This window comes from Helicoverpa zea, chromosome 9 (genome assembly GCF_022581195.2).
Source record: "Helicoverpa zea isolate HzStark_Cry1AcR chromosome 9, ilHelZeax1.1, whole genome shotgun sequence".
Lineage (NCBI taxonomy): Eukaryota > Metazoa > Arthropoda > Insecta > Lepidoptera > Noctuidae > Helicoverpa > Helicoverpa zea.
The window spans coordinates 7,006,984-7,027,953 of record NC_061460.1 but is presented as its reverse complement, the minus strand read 5'-3'; the positions used below and the strand labels follow the sequence as shown (position 1 = coordinate 7,027,953).

The 20,970-nt window shown below is 37.5% G+C and overlaps 1 protein-coding gene and 1 long non-coding RNA gene across 6 annotated transcripts; one reads left to right on the top strand and one right to left on the bottom strand.

The window, feature by feature from the left end:
- The first annotated feature begins 1,634 nt into the window (after positions 1–1,634).
- Positions 1,635–16,693, top strand: LOC124633274 (piwi-like protein Siwi). Of its 3 annotated transcripts, XR_006984716.1 has the most exons (20): positions 4,524–4,662; positions 6,168–6,477; positions 6,555–6,689; positions 6,771–6,930; positions 7,020–7,131; positions 7,277–7,402; positions 7,643–7,744; positions 7,821–7,914; positions 8,056–8,183; positions 8,275–8,535; positions 8,701–8,843; positions 10,067–10,212; positions 10,330–10,441; positions 10,594–10,723; positions 10,891–11,128; positions 11,312–11,388; positions 11,489–11,661; positions 15,478–15,577; positions 16,148–16,373; positions 16,418–16,693. XR_006984716.1 is itself a non-coding variant. In XM_047168452.1 (19 exons), the coding sequence occupies exons 2-19, from the start codon at positions 6,171–6,173 to the stop codon at positions 16,310–16,312; spliced, it is 2,709 nt and encodes a 902-aa protein (XP_047024408.1). In that variant the 5' UTR covers positions 1,635–1,897; positions 6,168–6,170; the 3' UTR covers positions 16,313–16,693. The 3 variants fall into 3 exon arrangements, 2 of the variants coding, with proteins under 2 accessions (XP_047024408.1, XP_047024407.1); XM_047168452.1 differs by lacking the exon at positions 4,524–4,662 and adding an exon at positions 1,635–1,897 and having other exon boundaries at positions 16,148–16,693; XM_047168451.1 differs by having other exon boundaries at positions 16,148–16,693.
- Positions 10,067–17,422, bottom strand: LOC124633276. Of its 3 annotated transcripts, none has more exons than XR_006984717.1 (4): positions 17,156–17,422; positions 16,855–16,911; positions 16,114–16,306; positions 10,067–10,203 (listed from the first exon to the last, which is right to left on the bottom strand). It is a non-coding gene; the product is annotated as an uncharacterized LOC124633276 (long non-coding RNA). The 3 variants fall into 3 exon arrangements; XR_006984719.1 differs by having other exon boundaries at positions 17,362–17,413; XR_006984718.1 differs by having other exon boundaries at positions 10,074–10,203; positions 16,178–16,306.
- Between the last annotated feature and the right edge of the window lie 3,548 nt (positions 17,423–20,970).

Here is a 20,970-nt window from a genome sequence, read left to right as displayed (position 1 = left end):
GGGGAAATCCCCCCCATCTGGCATCACTGATTACAAGATCTAACTGTCAATGTCGTAAAGTCAAAGACTTGTCAAATCTCTCATTGACATATAAATAAAGGGACAGGAAATGTCACGAAAAAAACGTGCACACCTACTGTCAGTCTGCAGTCGTAACTAAAATGGCTGCCATTACTAGGGTTGTACCGCTACCGGATTCAACAAATATCGATATTGTATTCTAGTTAGAAGTATGTACGAGTCTTACTGGGTGCATAAAAATAACCGAGTATAAATAATCTCTTCGTCATAGAACTAACTATCACATTAACTTCACTGATACTAATAACCTCAACAACATCAACCAAATGGGAGGAGTCATTTCAGTAGGGTGATACCTTTGAAAAAAAAAAATAAACAGGCAAAGTAATTATTTATTATTTCAAATAGCCCTATGAAAGTTCTTTCACGTCAGACTAGTTGCAGGGTGCCAAAGATTCGGTCCTATGAAGAAGAATCCGCAAGAAACGCCATAAGGATACTCTCTTAAAAAAAAAACAATAATTTAAAATCGTTTTCAAGCTATTCATAAGAAAGTTATATAATGCAAATGGAGCTAATTATGTATTAATCGATTGTACAAAACAATTTTAGTGCTAAGAAAAAAATATTTATACAATTCGAAATCTATACTCGGTAACTAAGTTCTCAAGCAAACATTGCAACTTGCATTCCGATTTGCTCGTCTGTGCGGAAGCACTGCCGTGCCCGTGGTCGCCGTAGAAGCATCATGTGAAAATAAAAAGGCAAAACATATTATTTTCAATAAAATATGTCTTTAAAATCCTGAATTTTATAATACGCCTTTTTAATCAAAATGTTTTTAACTGATGTTTTGTTGAAAATAATACACAACTCTGAGGGCTCAGTGTCTTAGGGACAGTAAGTTCTGATGTTAAAATTTGTAAAAGCAGACTTATTAAGTGGATATTATATCGATACTATTATGACAACTGCACAGCACTATGCCAATATAACATGTTATTGTAAACAACATTTATTTCTAAATATAGGTTTTTATACAGAAATAAACCAAAATATAAGTACTTTCACCATCAATTCATGTTCCCGTAACATATTTTTTATAAAATGTGAATTATTTTATGTAGTTTCTAGCAAAAATAGGTTCCTAACCTGTGTAAAGACAATCCAGCTTGATTTTGGTGCTTCCTAGCACCACACTTCACAATACAACACATAGGCATATTCGTTGATTATTTCACTATTGAAATAGTAAAGTCTTAAAAGTAAACACGAGTGATATTCTATAAAATAGCAAAAATAAGTCACGAAGAGCACCTATTTGACAGCACAACTACCATGACATATATGGCCAGATATGGCACGCAGAAGGATTTCAAAAGTAAATGTCACCATTTTACGCAATCACAAAAATATTGTTGTCCCTGTTTTCAAATACACTTATCTGCTTAGAAAGAGTGAGACAGAACTATGTTGCATAGTTTGTTTCATATTTATATAACTATAGATACGTCAATATCAAAACGGCGTCTCCTTATAATTCTAAGCTCGATGGTTTCAAAGCCAATAATATTTTAGGGTTGATTATTTATTGGAGTCTTGTGTACTGCTTAGTCTTGCTTAGGATTAAGATTAGTTCTATGAAAGTATCTGAAGAAGTATTGTTTTTTTTTTTGCTAAAATTGTACACCATCATTTCGTTAATCAAACCGGAGGTCGGGCTGCAGCGTCCTCCGTGTACTGCACATCCTCACTGCGATCGCCAACCCGCCTGCCAAGCGTGGCGATTAAAGGCAATTACCCCCAGTGAAGAGCACAGAAACCAGGCCCCCAGTCTCCAGCAGCTCCGCTATCCCTGGCGCGGGTAGCGGTCAAGGTAACGGCGGATCAGGGGCTCGATTCTCTTAAGTTAATAATGTCAAAATTGAATAGAAATCGAATCGCAATATGATCGCAATGACAGGAGCCCGATTCTCCTAATTTTACTTAAGCAACATACGATTCACGTTCGACTCGATTCGACTGAGATCCAATCCCGACTCGATTACGATTGAAGCGTATGTGGCATTCCGCATTTTTTTCTTTGAAATAAACGTTTTTATCCTTTTCTGTCATTCAATAATGAATCATTTTGTCTGCAAATGATTTACGATTGGAATATGATTGTAGAGCAAACTACCGAATAGACCAAAATCACCAAAATAGCAGACCAATCGTATTCCAATGACTTTCGGTTGGTTTGCGATGGGTCACTATTTTGGTGATTTTGGTCTATTCGGTAGTTTGCTCTACAATCATATTCCAATCGTAAATCATTTGCAGACAAAATGATTCATTATTGAATGACAGAAAAGGTAGTAGCAGAATGCCCGATATGGTTAAAACTGCTATTGCGATTCAAAATCAATTTTGACATTATTAACTAGGGAGAATCGGGTCCCTGGGCCTACGATTACTGTGTTATCGAAAGCTTTTTTGAATGTGCATAACTTAGCTTGACCAGGTTTCTGAAATCATTCTGGTTCCCATCACTCATGGAAATAGTTTTCATTCACTGAAATTCACAACCATAGATGTATAGTAAGTTCAACTCAGTCTTGCGCGCGGCCTTATGTGTGGGTAACCCTTGTACATACACAGTGACTTTGTGTGCGTGACAAGAGGTACAGTCGGGTACAAATACAGTTATTTAGGGGTTACGGCAGCGGCTGTTTAAAGAAAAACAGTTATTACGTAATTTAATGTTTATTTATTTATAATGATTCTGAATCGCTACTTGAAAAATCAAATGATGAATTTTCGGATTCGCTACTCTCACCGAGGTAAATTATAAATTTTGACTCCATGTCAAAATGTCTATAGTATTTTTCTTTTTTCTTTTGTACATGTCGACAAGTATTACCCAACATCCCTTCATCAATATGACTTAAACGTTCATTTATGACTTTCATTATTTCCGTCTTATTTTGGTCGACATTATGCGAAGCAATATTATTTTTTAAAATTCCCCACACATTTTGTTTACATTATTATACTAGATTATACGTCTTTTTACATTCTTAGTCCACACTTTTATTTACTGTCCGCGTACCCCGAGATCTAGAAAATATGTAAGGAGTATTTAATTCATCTTAGATATTTCACCTCATTTATTTCTTAGATACTGTCAACGTCAATTTGAAAAAACTTATGAGAAAATAATGAAAAACTGTAAAATGTAATAATAAAAAGCTTTGAATGTTGTTTCATTTTTTGAAACGCTACCTGACTCCTTAAACATTTTCTCCGTGAAGAACTAGACATTTTCGTAAACGACTGTACCCATAACAAAAAGCGATAAGAACACGTCACGCTCGGACGACGTCACTGTCACACGAATGAAAGTTGTATATTTACAAGCCGACGCACACATAGGGCCGCGCGCAAATCTGAGTTGAACTATCTATAATATACTAAACAAGATTGCGCACTCTCAAAATATATATTTACGAAAATGAACTCTATTCCAACGCAATAAGGTACTAAATTGGTTGCATAATACACAGAAGCAAATCCGAGCTGAGAGGGATAGTTAGAACGGATTCCGTGTGTCTCGTTCTAACACCTTGCCAGCATAAAAAAATGTTTTGATCAACAGTTTTGTCTTCCCAAAAAACAATTGAATCATTTATATTTTTATCTTATTTTAACAATTATAAATCAACAAATTAATAACAATCGCATTAATTTAATGGTATTTATTCATAAAACAGAAACAACATCAATTTCTATTTTGCTTTTTTTTTATTTTCTAGCGGTAACCCTGAACATTCTTGGTCAGCATCAGCCTATAAAATTTTGTTTATATATTTTTTATTAAATCAATTTAAACTATTAAAATGGTGAAAAAGTGTTGCGTTTATACTTGTAAAAGTGAATCCTATGGCGATTGCAATACATCGCTCCACAGGTTAGCTAATATGTAATAACATTTTCGTAAATCAAACAACTAGGGTGCCCATGAATTCTTGTAATGAGACACAATATGTGTGATGGATTCTAAAACTGTTGTACTATTATTATAGCTTACCAAAAAATGAAGAAAGGCTAATAAATGGCTCAGCAGCAACATATGTGAAGCAAAAATACAAAAAAAATCAGTCTTCGCTTCGAATCTTACTGCTTTTATACTGCTAATTCCCGCTAATTATTAAAAGCTTATATTAGTATCTTAAGGTAACAAACTGCGTAAGTTAAAACTTCAATACCAATCTGTGTCTAATAATCTTAGCAAATTCGGATTTGTCTCACATAGCTTAATCACATAGACACCCTATTAGAAAGGGACAGACGGCCTCCGTACTAACTGTTTCACTCGGCTCGTTTTTTGGGTATATGTGCGCAGTCCTGTTTACTATATAATGTCTATGTTCACAACAGATTTACTTCCCTTTTATATAGAGTATTATTATCTATGCTTCGCTCTTCCCATAATCCTATCTTTCCAAAGAGAATACAATAGACAATGCTCATCTTTCTTTCTTCGCTGCTTCGCTCTGAGAACGGGGTCCGGTGTGACGAGAGCTGCCAAAAAACTTTATTTTGTATTATTAAAAATCAAAAGTTTTTAACAACACAGAACAGACATCGTTTCAGCCACTGGTAGGTTGCAATAAGTTTATTTCAGCCTTGTCTTGTGTTTAAATAATAGGCCCTTGCCCATTATGTCGCCATCTTTCATTTTCAAACTCAATGAAAAAATCTTTGTTTAGTACCTATTGTTTCTATATAATGTTTCACATCAAAACATGATATAGCAGGAGACCATTTCACTTTTTATATTATTAAGCTATACCTACGTTGAATATATTGTCCACATAGTTTTTTCTTAAAACATGCTCTCCATGTTATTTTTCGGTGGTTGTTTTTAAATTTGTTTACCCAAAACTACAAAATTTTGCGCAATTAGAGCTAGACGACCCACTGACCCTAGATTCTGCGATTGTGTAAACTTATTTGCCTGCTCAGGGCTAACATATTATTGCTTAGGTAGGCTTTAGCCGGTATGTATACCTAAACAATAATATTATGCCAAGCTAAGCTTTCTGCGAACAGAAAAGTGACCGGCATACATATACTAAGTGTTACTAAGTGAAACTCCTTTTTTTAAAGCTCAATTTCAATTCCCCGTATCACACATGTAGATTTTATCATACCTACCTACATTTTACATTTTGTAAAACCTGCAAATGGCTGCCATAACCTTGATAGGGTTTATAGTTACCGGCACGGATATTGGGCTCTCGGCGGAAGAGTGGGGATCGGTTTGCGCACCCGTACGCATTAAGCCCCCAGTACACATTGGCCCAAGCGTGGCCAATACACACCATCACCAATGTGTACACGGGGTATTGGTGCATGTTGGCGGACATTTGTCAAGGTTGGCGCGCATTCGGCGAGTTGTCGGTTTTTTGGGCACACATCAAAGGAATCGTGGCCCAGCTTGGCGTGTGGTGTTTACACATTCGGCGAATGTTTAGTTCGTCACCGACCGCTGAGGAGTACACTTTTGTGTTGCGTGTAAAAATAAATATAGTAGTGTAGTATAATATAAATATATATAGTAGTGTAGTATAATATAAATATATGTAGTAGTGAACAAATAAATAGCCGCAGTCTTAATTACTTCGACGTCCATCGCAAGTGGTTTGCCAGGCAGCAATGAGCCATGCGCCAATGTGTAAACACCATTTGATCGTGGCCTACATTTGTGCATTGCAAAGCTTGGCCCAACACAGGCCAATGTGTACTGGAAAACTTAAGGCAATAATAAGGCAGTAAATCGCTTCTGCGCAGGTGAAGGTCATGGCTCGATATCCGTGCCGATAACTGTACCTTCAAATAAATATTGATCAATATTGACCATTTATTATTATGTTTTGTATTTAGTTTCGGCATTGCACCCGTGCGAAGCCGGTGCGTGTCACTAGTAATATTAAACTGAAGCGTGCTTGAGCATGCATCTTGAGAACTATGTTATATATGGTCCATTTATTGAGGAAGGTGATATATCTTAACCTCCTTTTATCCGAGTGCGTGAAATATTTTTAACAGGACACAAGTGAATATTAATGAATAAATACTTATCCAACTTCCATTTTCAACAGACCATGTCGGAACCTGGGAGAGGTCGTTCCCGTGGGCGTGCAGGAAGAGGTGGTGACAATGCTGGGCCACCTCCCCGTAAACCCGGCGAACAACAGCAACAGAGGCCCCCACAGCAACAGGGGCCACCAGGCCCCCGGCCACAGCCACCATCCGCTTTTGGTGCTCCCGCACTGGGGCCGCCAGTGCGAGCTGGTGTGCCTACGCCCGCCCCGCCGGCAGGCCGCGCCTCTCTCCGACTAACACCAACAACACATCAGGAACACCCTGGTGATGTTGACGTACAAGAGAGGATGCGGAGCATGCAAATCAGTAAGACACATTTTTCTACTGAACTTTAAACTCAACAATAACTAAAAATTCTAAGCATCATTTTCTACCATAAACAGGTGCTGCTTCACAAGTTGGTGCTGGTGAAAGCTCCTCTGTGATTGGACGTGGATCTCGCCGTGGCGGGGGCAGGGTTTTACCTGAACAAATGACAATTTTGCGCACTCGCCCAACAACAATTCAAACGAAGAAGGGTATGTCCATAACTAGACTCTTGCCTCTAAACATTATTAATAAACCATGCACCTGATGATTAACTAAAATTCTGTAAACAGGAACCTCGGGAACCGTGATAGATCTGAAGGCGAATTACTTCACTGTTAACACAACGCCCCAGTGGCGCCTATACCAATACCACGTAGATTTTTCCCCAGAAGAGGACAACACAGCTGTACGCAAAGGCTTACTGCGTGTCCATGCTAACACTCTAGGAGGGTAAGTCCATGACATTTTATGATGGATTTTCTGAATTTGTATCACACCATTAGATTATTAATTATAAAAATTGCTTTTTGTCCAATTAGGTACCTGTTTGATGGAGCAGTATTGTATACTGTTAAGCGCTTACACCCTGACCCATTAGAGTTGTACTCTGATAGGAAAACTGATGGTGAAAGGATGCGAATTTTGATAAAGGTAAAATTATAAGATGATGATGAGACAGATGTAACGCCTATGAAGTTATTTGTTTACTGCAACGATGAGCCTGATAACAAATAGCTTCTATGAAAAATGATTCAAATAAAGTGATCTATATTGTACATATTAAATTTGTTTTCAGTTGACATGTGATGTAAGCCCAGGGGACTATCACTACATTCAAATATTTAATATAATTATAAGGAAATGTTTCCAATTGTTAAATCTGCAACTTATGGGCAGGGATTACTTTGATCCTGTCGCTAAGGTAAATATTATATCGTTAAGTACTATACTTAGTCACACTTGTTCATTATATATGTTTATTATAACTTGAGAACAGCTAGACCAATTTTCATGGTTTTTGATTTGTTTTATTTCTATCGGTCCCAAATGTCAAAAGAATATTGCAATGACGTAAAACAGCAAACATCCTAATTCCACGCGAACGAAGTCGTAAAGAATAGCAAATTTTTGCAATATTGGTAATTGTTTAATTGTTCTTCAGATTGATGTTCCTGAGTACAGATTACAAATATGGCCAGGATACAAAACCACAATCAATCAGTACGAAGATCGATTACTGATGGTAACGGAGATTACCCACAAGGTACATCAACACACTATGAGATGTATTATTATGTTTCTAACAGAGTGAAATGAGTGAAAAAAAATTCCTTTTACAGGTTCTCCGTCTTGATAATGTGTTGCAAATGCTCAGTGAATACGCTGCAACAAAAGGCAGCAATTATAAAAAAATTTTTTTGGAAGATATTGTCGGTGAGTTTACCCTAACGATACTACTTATGACTAAGACCAACTTCGTATACACTAGATCTTGCAGACCTGTCTTCCCTAAGATTGTAATTGAGATTAGCCAAACCACCAGGGACTTTAAACAACCTATTTTGCAAATTTCAGGTAAAATTGTCATGACTGACTATAATAAAAAAACGTATAGGGTTGACGACGTATCATGGCAAGCATCGCCAAAATCAACTTTCAAGATGCGTGATGAAAATATTTCTTACATGGAATATTATCAGAAGGTATGTTATGTGAAAAAACCTGACATTTCACAAACGCAAATCGATATGCATTCCATTTAAAACATTAAGTTTATATTATAACTGTTGTCAGAAATACAACATCCGCATCCACGACGGCGGGCAGCCGCTGCTGATCTCGCGCTCGAAGCCGCGCGACATCCGCGCCGGCATGCCGGAGCTGGTGTTCCTGGTGCCGGAGCTGTGCCGGCAGACGGGGCTGACGGACGACATGCGCGCCAACTTCAAGCTCATGCGCGCGCTCGACAACCACACCAAGATCGGACCTGATGTACGCATTCAGAAACTGTTGAAGTTCAACCAACGTTTGACCAGTTGTCGTGAAGTGGTTAAGGTATGTACCTCTTCCAGTTAATGTTAAGGGGTCGGCGCAATATGATTCCGGTTTCATTCCTGTATTTCAGCTATCATAATAATATTCAGCCCCTTTAAATAAGTAGTGTTATCTTTCAGTCAATCTATATATTTTGATCAAGTTGTGTATGTTCTCTCTTTTTAGGAAATGGGTGATTGGTCTCTTACTCTTTCCCATGAACTTGTCAGCTTTAAAGGTCGGCAACTTCCCCCTGAAAATATAGTCCAGGGAAACAATGCCAAGTACCCAGCTGGCGACACAACAGAAGGATGGACAAGAGATATGCGGTAAGATAAACAACATTTCAAATAAAACTTTAACTCTGTCCCAACCATTAAGGTATAGTTTTTTTGAGAATTCGTATAAGAATTCCGTTTCAAATGATTCTGTTGCCATGTGATTGGTTAGTCATCGGTGTCTTATGAGGTAATTTGACACAATACATATATGGGATGTGTTGTACGTTGTACCTATTCACATTAAATCCTATAACATAATACTTTATGATATGTATGGCGTACGTGTGTGGTGTAGTGGTTTAGCCACAGGAGTCATTTTTCATTTTCAAAATTTACAACATCATGTTTACAGCAGAGATAAAGTATAGGAGTATCAAATGTTTTGACCTCTTGACAGCTGTCAGTTTTCAAGGGAGAATTTCCGAGAATTAGAACACCTTTAAGGGTGCGTCCACATCTGGCGAATGCGCCGCGAATGCGCAGCACGCGAGCCGATCGCGAGCTGTCCGCGAGCTGCGCGCGTGCAGTCACTGCAATAGTTCGGTGCGCCTCTTTAGCGCAACTCACGCAAGGCTCGTATAGAGCGCGCGAGCGGCGCGCGATCTGCGCGCAATCAGTTCTCGCCCTTACAGTTCCGTATATTGGCTCAGTACTATCGAAGATGGCAGACGTCGCGCGCCGCCTGCGCGCCGCTCGCGTGCGGCGCTTAGGTCGCGCGCGAGCTGCGCGCGGGCGGCGCAGAAGCGGCGCACGAACAAAAATGCACGCGCGCAGCTCGCGGACAGCTCGCGATCGGCTCGCGTGCTGCGCATTCGCGGCGCATTCGCCAGATGTGGACGCACCCTAAGAGTCAGTCCAAGACTCTGAAAGGGTGTTTTAATTCTCGCACACTTTTATTGTATTTACTAGCTTCTGCCAGCGGTTTCACCAGCATCCCGTGGGAACTACTTCCCGTACCGGGATAAAAAGTAGCCTATAGCCTTCCTCGATAAATGGGCTATCTAACACTGAAAGAAATTTTCAAATCGGACCGGTAGTTCCTGAGATTAGCACGTTCAAACAAACAAACAAACTCTTCAGCTTTATAATATTAGTATAGATTTTGTTAAAAAATAAAAAAACCATTTTATTTGTGTATTTTTATTTTTCATTTGTGTTAATCAACATATATTAACGTATTTAATTTAATGTTATTACACACCCGATATACATATATGTATATCATTATTTTTTGAATACATGTAATAATTTGTATCAATGATCCTTTTCAGCTCGAAACCTCTATTAGATATCTCACAATTGCCATCATGGGTGGTCATAACCCCAGAAAGACAACGTCGAGATTCAGAAGGATTCATAGATTTAATTATGAAAACTGCTGGGGCTGTAGGTTTCCGAATGCCGAGACCTGAAATAAGTGAGTAAATATTATTAAAATATATCTCCTGTCCTGTTGAATCCTTTATCATACTTAATTATGATTACTTTTAATTGGTATGTGTTATGTATTTAACAGAAACCGTTCTATTTCTAGTACCCATCAGGAATGACGGACCTATGGAATATGCAAATGCTTGTGAGAATGCAATTGCCCGCAAGAATCCCGCTATGATCCTGTGTGTTTTGGCACGCAAGTTTGCAGACAGGTAGAGCCTCACCTGTCATATATCAGAGCAGTAAGAATGGCGTAGTGTTTTTACACGCAATGATTGAGGATTATTAAAGAAATTATTTTTTTATGCCTTGGAAACGAAGTATTTCCCTAAAGTACAATGCTTACCATGTTTATTATTTACAGGTATGAAGCGATAAAAAAAAAATGCACGGTAGATCGTGCTGTGCCTACTCAAGTAGTTTGTGCTCGAAATATGACCAGCAATTCTGCAATGTCTATTGCAACTAAAGTTGCGATACAGATTAATTGTAAGGTATGATCAATTCTTGATTAAAATGTGTTTGATACAAATGTTCCTCTCATTCATAATATAAATGTTATTTTGATACGATTATTATTTTCTAGCTGACTTGTGTCTTCCCAGTAACGGAAGTCATTATCAAATTTGAATTTTCCCAATAATAAGAATGTCATTTTCAGCTTGGTGGTGCTCCGTGGCGGGTGGACATACCTCTACAGAGCATCATGGTCATCGGCTACGATGTCTGCCATGACACTCGCTCTAAAGAAAAGAGTTTCGGTGGATTTGTTGCAACCCTTGACCGGCATTTGACTCGTTACTTCTCAGCGGTGAACTCGCACACCTCTGGTGAGGAGCTGAGTGCCCACATGGGCTTTAATGTGGCCGCATCTCTACGCAGATATAGAGAAATAAACGGTAAGTGCTTTTGGAAGCATTCAAATACGTGTAATTAATTTAATGTGTTTACTGTTGTGTATCCTAATGTACCATGCTGCATTACTCCGGCGGAATTCAAGCTCGATGGTTAACGTCATATTCAGGATTAGGCATATGTTACCAAATTTAAATATACATTTTCATAAAGATATTATTCTGCAGGTGCGCTGCCACAGCGAATATTTATATATCGGGATGGTGTTGGCGATGGCCAAATTCCCTATGTACATAGTCATGAGGTAAGGTCACTCATCCACATGTATGTGCAACTAAGGATGAAAGCTTAATTCGTTAATAATGAATAGAGATGTAGATGATAATAAACAATATTTATTCTAGGTGGCAGAAATAAAAAAGAAATTAAGTGAGATATATGCAGAAATGGAATACAAGATGGCTTATATAATCGTTTCCAAGCGTATCAACACGCGTATATTTTTGGACCGCGGCCGCAATGGTGAAAACCCGCGTCCGGGTACAGTAATTGACGATGTTGTGACACAGCCGGAAAGGTAAGTTTCATCAAATACAATGTACAGTCAACACCAAAAGTCGATGAACAGAATCAACATGACAAAACACCTGTTCACAATAAAATGCCATAAGTTATAGGCGCAACTAGGAAACAAAATAGACTGTACACCAGAAACTTACAAAAGTCGTTAAACACGAGTATTTCAAAAGTATCTGTGCACTAGTATTCCTAAAGTCGCTGTACACCATCAATCCAAATGTCGCTGAACATCATTGTATCAAAAGTCACTAAACAGCAGTAAATACAAAATTAGGTTAACAAAGTATATTTTTAATGTTGCCGTGTGTTAATGGACTTTTGACGCTTATGTTGTTCAGCTACTTTTGGGACAGTACTTGCTTGACCTTAATAATGTATGTTAACACGTTAGTATCTATTTCAATAATTATAATAATTATTTTGTAAATACACTCTTTTGCAAAAAAAGCGGGCACCTATGCGAAATCTTAGTTTTAAGGACTTTACGTGTATTTAAAAGGGTTTTAATGATTGTAGTGTGTTTCTAGCATCAAAAGGGTTAGCCAAGCATGCGTGAGAGTGTATTCTAAATTTGAATTTTGTACAATTGCTAATAAAATTGGTTAAACCTTGTTTTGGACTAATTGCTGGCAGAAAGTTCGTCGGTGTTTTGAAAAGTTTTTGAAGTGTTTTTCAGAAAACTGATAATGCAGTTTTAATTAACGATTAATGTACCTTTTTGTTAGATAAAACATTTTTGAAAAACTATGCGTATTTGATAAAATTTTCACCTGCTCTAAATGGGCTATACTGATGATTGATGGCAATGTTAAAAGTTTCGGTATTTTAGTGCAAAGCGTTCTACTGTTTAAATATTGTACCCACGTGTTTTAAAATATCGCTTTTTCATAATTAAATACTATTTAGAGGAGTATCAGTACATTGGGCTGCGACAAAACCAATTTAAAGTAAGCAGTGTCGATCGCAACTCGTCTCCTATCGTACTTTGACATTAAAAAATACCAAATTTTGTGATAAATGTTAAAATTAACCACATGAAAAATGATGAGGAGGGTTTAAGCTATCTAAAAAGTCTAATTATTGCCGCGTTGAAGCTCTCTATAACTCCATAGGTAGCGGGTTACTAAACGATGATTTCGCTGAAAGGGAGTCAAGAATTCAAAAGTATTGACCAAACGTATGTTTCTTAAGAAATGAGCAGATATCCAATTATTGTTATGATTTAAGCAGTAAAGTGCTGTAGATGCTAGGAAATCTCGGTGCAGGCAAGTTTATTTAATAAAATGTCAGTGGGATGAAAACACGCAATTTGAACGCTCAGACTCATAGATCTTCGGAGGTCCACGGAGTTTCCCAAGAGACGAGGTTGTTTGAAAATCAATGATTACGAGACCTTAAAGGTAGAATTCCGTGGGTCGCGGCTGACGCAGCCGCGCGCGGCTTACGACAGTCGTCGGCCGCGCGCGACAATAGTCAACCTATGAAAATGTATGGCACCGCTGCCGAGGCTCGCGACAGTCGCGCGCGGCCGACGAATTTCGTGAGCCGCGCGCGGCATTGTGTTGAAATTAGTAGATTTTGTTGGTCCGTTCCCTCTAGTCGAAGTGCTAATTGATATCCTTGAAGAAGAAGAGGATGACGTGTTGCTGTGGCTGTATTATGAAAATAGATTACCAATCTACCCTATCTTTAAAAAGTAGAAATGATGAAGGATACACCAAATACTGATTCAAAAGCATTTGTATTGTAATGAAAACAAAATGAAGTTTTGCCGACTAAATAAAAAACAATTCAATTCTGGTTTTACTAAAATTCTATAGATGTTATTAAGCGCTAGACCATGTTGAGATGCATACGGCCGCGCGCGGCTCACGAAATTCGTCGGCCGCGCGCGACTGTCGCGGACCTCGGCAGCGGTGCCATACATTTTCATATGTTGACTATTGTCGCGCGCGGCCGACGACTGTCGTAAGCCGCGCGCGGCTGTCGTAGCCGCTATCCACGGAATTCTACCTTAAGACCTCGTGCTCACAGTCTATGCGCTATTTTCTGTATTTTGTAGAATTTCAAGATTTTTAAAAATGTTAAAGTCCGAAAGGAGACGAGTTGTGATCGGCACTGCTTACTTTAAATTGGTTTTGTTGCAGCCCAATGTACTGATACTCCTCTAAATAGTGTTTAATTACGAAAAAGCGATATTTTAAAACACGTGGGTATAATATCTAAACAGAAGAACGCTTTACACTAAAATACCGAAACTCTTAACATTGCCATCAATCATCAGTGTAGCCCATTTAGAGCAGGTGAAAATTTTATCAAATACGCATAGTTTTTCAAAAATGTTTTATCTAACAAAAAGGTACATTAATCGTTAATTAAAACTGCATTATCAGTTTTCTGAAAATCACTTCAAAAACTTTTCAAAACACCGACGAACTTTCTGCCAGCAATTAGTCCAAAACAAGGTTTAACCAATTTCTTAGCAATTGTACAAAATTCAAATTTAGAATACACTCTCACGCATGCTTGGCTAACCCTTTTGATGCTAGAAACATACTACAATCATTAAAACCCTTTGAAATACACGTAAAGTCCTTAAAACTAAGATTTCGCATAGGTGCCCGCTTTTTTTGCAAAAGAGTGTATTTCCAAAATAATTATTATAATTATTGAAATAGATACTAACGTGTTAACATACATTGTTAAGGTCATGCAAGTACTGTCCCAAAAGTAGCTGAACAACATGAATTTTTGGCGCCAAGGATTTCAATTTTTCTCAGTAAATTCAAAACGGATCAAAATACAATTTCGTTACCTGAAAGTTCATGATATAAACCTTATTTTGTTAGACGTAGAAACATGATTAGGTAACTTTTATAACAGAGAAAAATATATCAAACATACCTCTTTTTAAAAAGAGATTCACATATTATGGGCATACGGGACCGATTTAAGCCTCTTAACTTTTTTAGTAGTTGAGTATGTACATACTCTTTAAAATTGTAGAAGGAATTTTTATCAAATTATCATTTCTAAATAATAAAATTACAAAACCATTTTGTCGCTTACGACTTTTAGTTATAAGCTAGCGCGCGTATTGTTATCCTCGCCCCGCTCAGACGCTCCGACCCCTTTTGGCGCCTTAGATGCGCGTGCCGGTTATGGAATTATTGTTGACCAATTCCTCGCCTTAAAACACGGCAACATTAAAAATATACTTTGTTAACCTAATTTTGTATTTACTGCTGTTTAGTGACTTTTGATACAATGATGTTCAGCGACATTTGGATTGATGGGGTACAGCGACTTTAGGAATACTAGTGCACAGATACTTTTGAAATACTCGTGTTTAACGACTTTTGTAAGTTTCTGGTGTACAGTCTATTTTGTTTCCTAGTTGCGACTATAACTTATGGCATTTTATTGTGAACAGGTGTTTTGTCATGTTGATTCTGTTCATCGACTTTTGATGCTGACTGTACTTAATATGCTTAACCTAGTTTGTAAGTGGAACATTATTATGTTATCCCTACTAATATTATAAATGCGAAAGTAACTGTCTGTCTGTTACGCTTTCACGTCTAAACCACTGAACTGATTTTAATAAAATTTGGTACAGAGATAGAGTTGACCTTGAGAAAGAACAGGATAGAACAGGAGGAGGATCCCGGACTTTTGAAGAATTCTCTTGGAAACGCGATATAACCGAACTCTACGCGGGCAAAGCCGCGGGTGGAAGCTAATTAAATATATAAAATATTGTTGCATCTGAAAACATGTTTACATCACTAATCTTCTTGGTTTCACTTTGCAGATACGACTTTTACCTGGTGTCACAAAACGTTAGAGAAGGCACAATTTCTCCTACCTCCTACAACATAATTGAGGATACGACTGGACTGCACCCTGATAGGGTAAGTTTATATTTTCAAATTATTTACTTGGAAGGATCATTTGTTTGGGGTTTCCAAAGTCACCAAAGCATTAAGGGAATAGTTGATCAAAATAATCGTTTACAGTCGTTAAAGTTTTTGATCCGTAACAGTTAAAATAAAATGTACCAACATGAAGAAAAACTATGGAATAATGCAACTCTCTTGACATACACTAGAAACAAAGAATTCTACGATAAGCTCTCACAGTCGTTGCGTCACTGACTCTAATATACATAAAACACAGCATTTTAACCCTTTAATGCGAAAGCGCTGATATGTTATACCGATACGCGAACCACAATTTGATCTGGCATACAAGCAGTTAAAAACCATATCCATACCTGCTACATAATAATATATCGAATTGAAACAGTTTTAATGTTCCATGACTAAATTATCTGTTAAAAGTGCTTAAAAATCTCTGGTTATCAGTACAGTAACAAACAAACGAATTAAACGTTTCAAGCATTTTCTCACATTCTTATAAAATTCTGAAAGTTCTGAATATTGCTAACCTATTTTAACTAACAATTGTTTTCTTCCTTTTAGATGCAATGGTTGACTTACAAGCTGACTCACTTGTATTTCAACTGTTCTTCTCAAGTGCGTGTCCCGTCTGTGTGCCAATACGCCCACAAACTGGCGTTCTTGGCTGCAAACAGCCTTCATAGCCAGCCACATTACACTCTCAGTGACACGTTATATTTCCTGTAAAGACGATAGCATTAAGGCGGGGGTCCAGACATGTATCATTTGCCCGATCCGATCACCGTATCGTATCAAGCACCGTATCAAGTTGTGGACGCCTCCGATTTGCTCCGTATGATGGACAAAAACCGACACGACATGGGACGATATCATAACACGGATATCAAAACGGCGTATCGAGATCGCGTATCATTATTCGTCCACATATGTGATCATGATACGCGTCGACGATACGGATACGATGATCAGTTCGGGCAAATGATACATGTCTAAACCCACCTTTATGTGTACATGTTAATTCGAGGCCCTCACCTATTGTGATTAAAGAAAACCTGACTGTTAGAATATTATGACAATAAAGTTAGTTTTTTGGTCCTGTGGACAGTATAAATTATATTTTCTTAACAAACTGGGTAAACCTAGTTAGTTTAAAAAAAGTACTCGTAAGTTAATGAACGACATTACTCAAAAGAAGTATAATAATAAGAACTCGAATTTTAGGTTTAGTTGGGACTTGTGTTTGCGCAATCCGTTCTGATTTTGATTACCTCATTTCTTATTTTTGTACGATCTTAAGAGTAGTTGTTGCAGAGGCAGCTCGTAACCTGCAACGAAATTTGTTATGTTGATTATATTTTAGTTAAACCACGCTCTAGTCGCCTGCCACCGAGCAAAAAGCGCTTATAACGTGATGAATGTTATCTTGTGTTGATTTTTGCAATTTATCTGTGTAATAAAGTTGAAATGTCGACGATGTGCTTTCATCACTCATTGTAAAATTGCCATAAAACTTATGCCACAGGCATAGCATTTCGCTACTTTTAAGTTCTTTAGATTATAAGTACGTACCTAAGTGAGATTTAGTATGTAAGGATTTTTCAATAGTTGAATAAATTTTATCTGTCAACTAAATTTATCAGTTGTTAGGAAATCTGACAACCTAAAACTAATATTATATAGATAAGATTTACTCGACTTTTGAACAATCCCCAAAGAAGTACACTTCATGCTGATGTTGTTCCAAACATTCCAAGCGATGGGTTATTGTCACTGACCTCTATATTTACCACTGGACAGGCTGTTCCGTACGTTTGACAGCAATTTTTTTGTGCCCATTTGAAGCGCCAAAATCGTCTAAGCGAGTGTCCACAGAACTAATTTTGACGTATAATTTCAAATGGCTGTGAGAGAAGTGTTTCATTGGTTCACTGTAAAATAATTTTAGTACCACGAACACTCGCTACGTCTAACAGCGCCAAAATGGCGATTATCAAACGGGCACAAAAGCACGTTGACAACAGCCTGTCCAGTGGTAAATATAGAGGTCAGTGGTTATTGTGTAGACCGCATGGTCTAATTCTCCTCTTTCATTATTTTCATGTTTCTCTTTAATAATTTCAACCTTTGTTTTAAGTACAAGTGACTTTTTGCATATAAGAACTTAACTTATAAATACGTCTTGGACCATGATGGCGGAGACTCATTATCAACACCACCACTCGGATTTAAATTTTCATTGTCTGGAGAAGACATGTTACCACTTTGTGTCTAGACAGTTCGGGTTATTCGTCAACTCGACATATTTACCTGTTTTTCTTCAATTTATCGACAACCAATCTCTAGTATATATAAAATGGCAATTAGCAGTAGTAGACGATGTAGTGAGAAAGAAAACTAACATAGTATGTGAGGAATAATGGAAATGTTGGTGGTGATTTTTCAGTAAACCTCAATCAAATAAAAACAAAAAAAAAAACAAAGTGTTATGAAAAAACATTAATAGATAGTATTTTAAAAGTCTTGTCGATAAAATGAAAAAAAAAGTGCATTACTTAGTAAAACAGAATAAAACATTAGCAGAATAAAATTCACAGTATCTTATAATCAATGTGTCGAATGTACTTTTATATTGAATTCGGGTAAAATGCTGAAACGTGTCCAGTTGGCGAAATGATAAATGCACAAATTTTTAGTTTCACCAACTGGACACATTCGTGTTGAGTCCGGTGTGTCAAGTTGACGAATAACCGATAGTTCTATATGAATACTCCAACCGTGTTCTATAAAGTTGTTCTTACATCGAGAGCCAGCGAACGCCAGATCTACGTTATTTTATGAAGGCTGAAATTGTGTGCTCATCTACCTTACAGTGTAGTGTTTCGTTCATACGAAAGACTAAGTTTGACGACCGACACGGTGGCTTTGGAAAATATAAAAAGAAAAAAAAAAACTTCACCTAACCGAATATATTTTTTTTAAGAGTCGTATTCTCGTTATTAATAAAGATTACATCAACAGTAACACATACAAAGTTTCAGCCTTTATAAAATAACTAGCTTTCGCCCGCGGTTTCACCCGCGTCCCGTAGCCGGATGGTGACAAAAACTATCCTAAAGCCTTCTCCCGGGTCTAATACCTCCCCTCTAATTTTCAGCCAAATTGGTCAAGCCGTTTTCATGTTATGTCGTGACAACGGAAAGCGGGTTTCAATTTTATATATACAGACGTAGGTCTGGCGTTCGCTGGCTCTTGGGCTATCTGTAAACTACGCCATTTAAAGTAAATATTAAGTTCTTCATTTGTCGCAGTTAGCACGTTGACGATGTTTCATCAGCAACGTGTTTTTCACGTAAACATTGTTATCTAGTTCAATCTAGAAAATTTGGTGCATTTTGTAAACATTTTCTATTAGACATAGGCTTTAAGGCCTATAGTAAGTACTTTTTGTACTTAACAATAATACACTTTTATTGAAATAATAGTTTTTTTTTCCACTGTATACTTCAGGGGCCCGATTCTGCTAAGTTAATAATGTCAAAATTGACTACAAATTGAATCGCAATAGCAGTTTTAACCATAACGGGCATTCTGCTACTAAAAACCAATCGTATTCTAGCGACATTCAATTGGTTTGCGACTGGGGCCCGATTCTCCTAATTTTACTTAAGCGCCATTCGATTCACGTTCAACTCGATTCGACTGAGATCCAATCCCGACTCGATTACGATTGAAGCGTATGTGGCATTCCGCTATTTTTTCTTTGAAATAAACGTTTTTATCCTTTTCTGTCATTCAATAATGAATCATTTTATCTGCAAATGATATACGATTGCAAAATGATTATACAGCAAACTACCGTATAGACCAAAATCACAAAAATAGCAGACCAATCGAATGTCGTTGGAATACGATTGGTCTTATATTAGTAGCAGAATGCCCGATATGGTTAAAACTGCTATTGCGATCATATTGCGATTCGATTTCTATTCGATTTTGACATTATTAACTTAGGAGAATCGGGCCCCAGGTCTGCCATTTTGGTGATTTTGGTCTATACCAGTAGTTCCCAAACTTATTTTTCTCGTGGACCACTTTCAAAATTTTACTGGTTTCGGTGGACCCCCTGCTGCTACATTTCTACCACATTCTTAAAGTCGCCAAAAAATAAAAATTGTGTCACTTCTGAGTTCTGTTCCTGTATTCCGATATGTAAAATAAAAACGAAAAATGGTGGTGGTAAGAAAAAAAATATTAAGGTAATATAGGTTCAGGTCATAATTTTAATTAATGGGAAGGATGTATCTGATGGAGTGTCAGCAAACGATCAATGTTTGGCTTTATTTTTGTGAGCAATAACCGCAAATCCCGCTGCTCTGTGATGTTTAATTTGCTCCTTTTTTTTTGTTAAGAGGTTTGTAACGGCACTAAAACTCCTTTCGACAAGGTATGACGAGGGAAAAGCTATTAAACATTTCCTTGCGATTTCCCACAGTCCAGGATATTTTTCGGGTATTTCTGCTTGCAGCCAAAATGTTGGGTAGCCTTTTCTAAATTTCACCTTCAGCTCCTCATTAGTGCTTAGCTCGAGCAGCTCCTCTTGTAATACAACATTGGCCACTTCCGTTTCATCAAATGGATTTATGATCCATGGTGGTATATCCATCGTCAGTATATCTTCAAACCTGGTTTTGAAGTCATCATGCAGGGCACTTAAATGTTGACTGTAGGTATGGATATCCTCATCAATACATTCTACCTGCGACAAGTTTGGAAATTGAGAGAATTCGCGCCGACTAATGTTTTGCTTCATACAATTTCCCAAGAAAAGCAGAAATTATCCCCTTTGTTTTTATTAAATTCAGGCTGTCCCCTTGTAACTGCAAGTTAATATCATTAAATTTTTTAAACAAATCTGTCAAATACGCAATGTCTGCTTTGAATTTGATCAAGTTTTCTTTTAAATCTGTACACGTACTGTGCGCTTTGCAAGTCTATACACGAAATTGTATGTAATATCGAATACGCAAGTTTGGACAAGTAACAGTCGCTTGCCTTATTAAAATATTATCTGCTAAGATAGGTACTTAAAACAATGTAGGTAGGCCCTTATAAAAACTATGCTTACATTTTTGCTCTTTACTATCAAAAGCAGATAAATTTTCGTGGACCCCCATTAACATCTTATGGACCCCCATTTTTTGTTCACGCCTACGTAGACCCCCAGCAAGTCTCCCGTGGACCCCTGGGGGTCCACCTGGACCACTTTGGGAATCACTGGTCTATACGGTAGTTTGCTCTACAATCATATTGCAATCGTAAATAATTTGCAGACAATATGATTCATTATTGAAACACGGAAAAGGATAAAAACGTTTATTTAAGAA

What these genes read in the sequence shown, in the direction of transcription:
- LOC124633274 (XM_047168452.1), top strand. Translation starts at nt 6,171, where the DNA reads ATGTCGGAACCTGGGAGAGGTCGTTCCCGTGGGCGTGCAGGAAGAGGT. An exon ending in ACTTTGATCCTGTCGCTAAG is followed by an intron (nt 7,403 to 7,642) that starts GTAAATATTATA and finishes ATTGTTCTTCAG; the next exon opens with ATTGATGTTCCTGAGTACAG. An exon ending in CAGATATAGAGAAATAAACG is followed by an intron (nt 11,129 to 11,311) that starts GTAAGTGCTTTT and finishes ATTATTCTGCAG; the next exon opens with GTGCGCTGCCACAGCGAATA.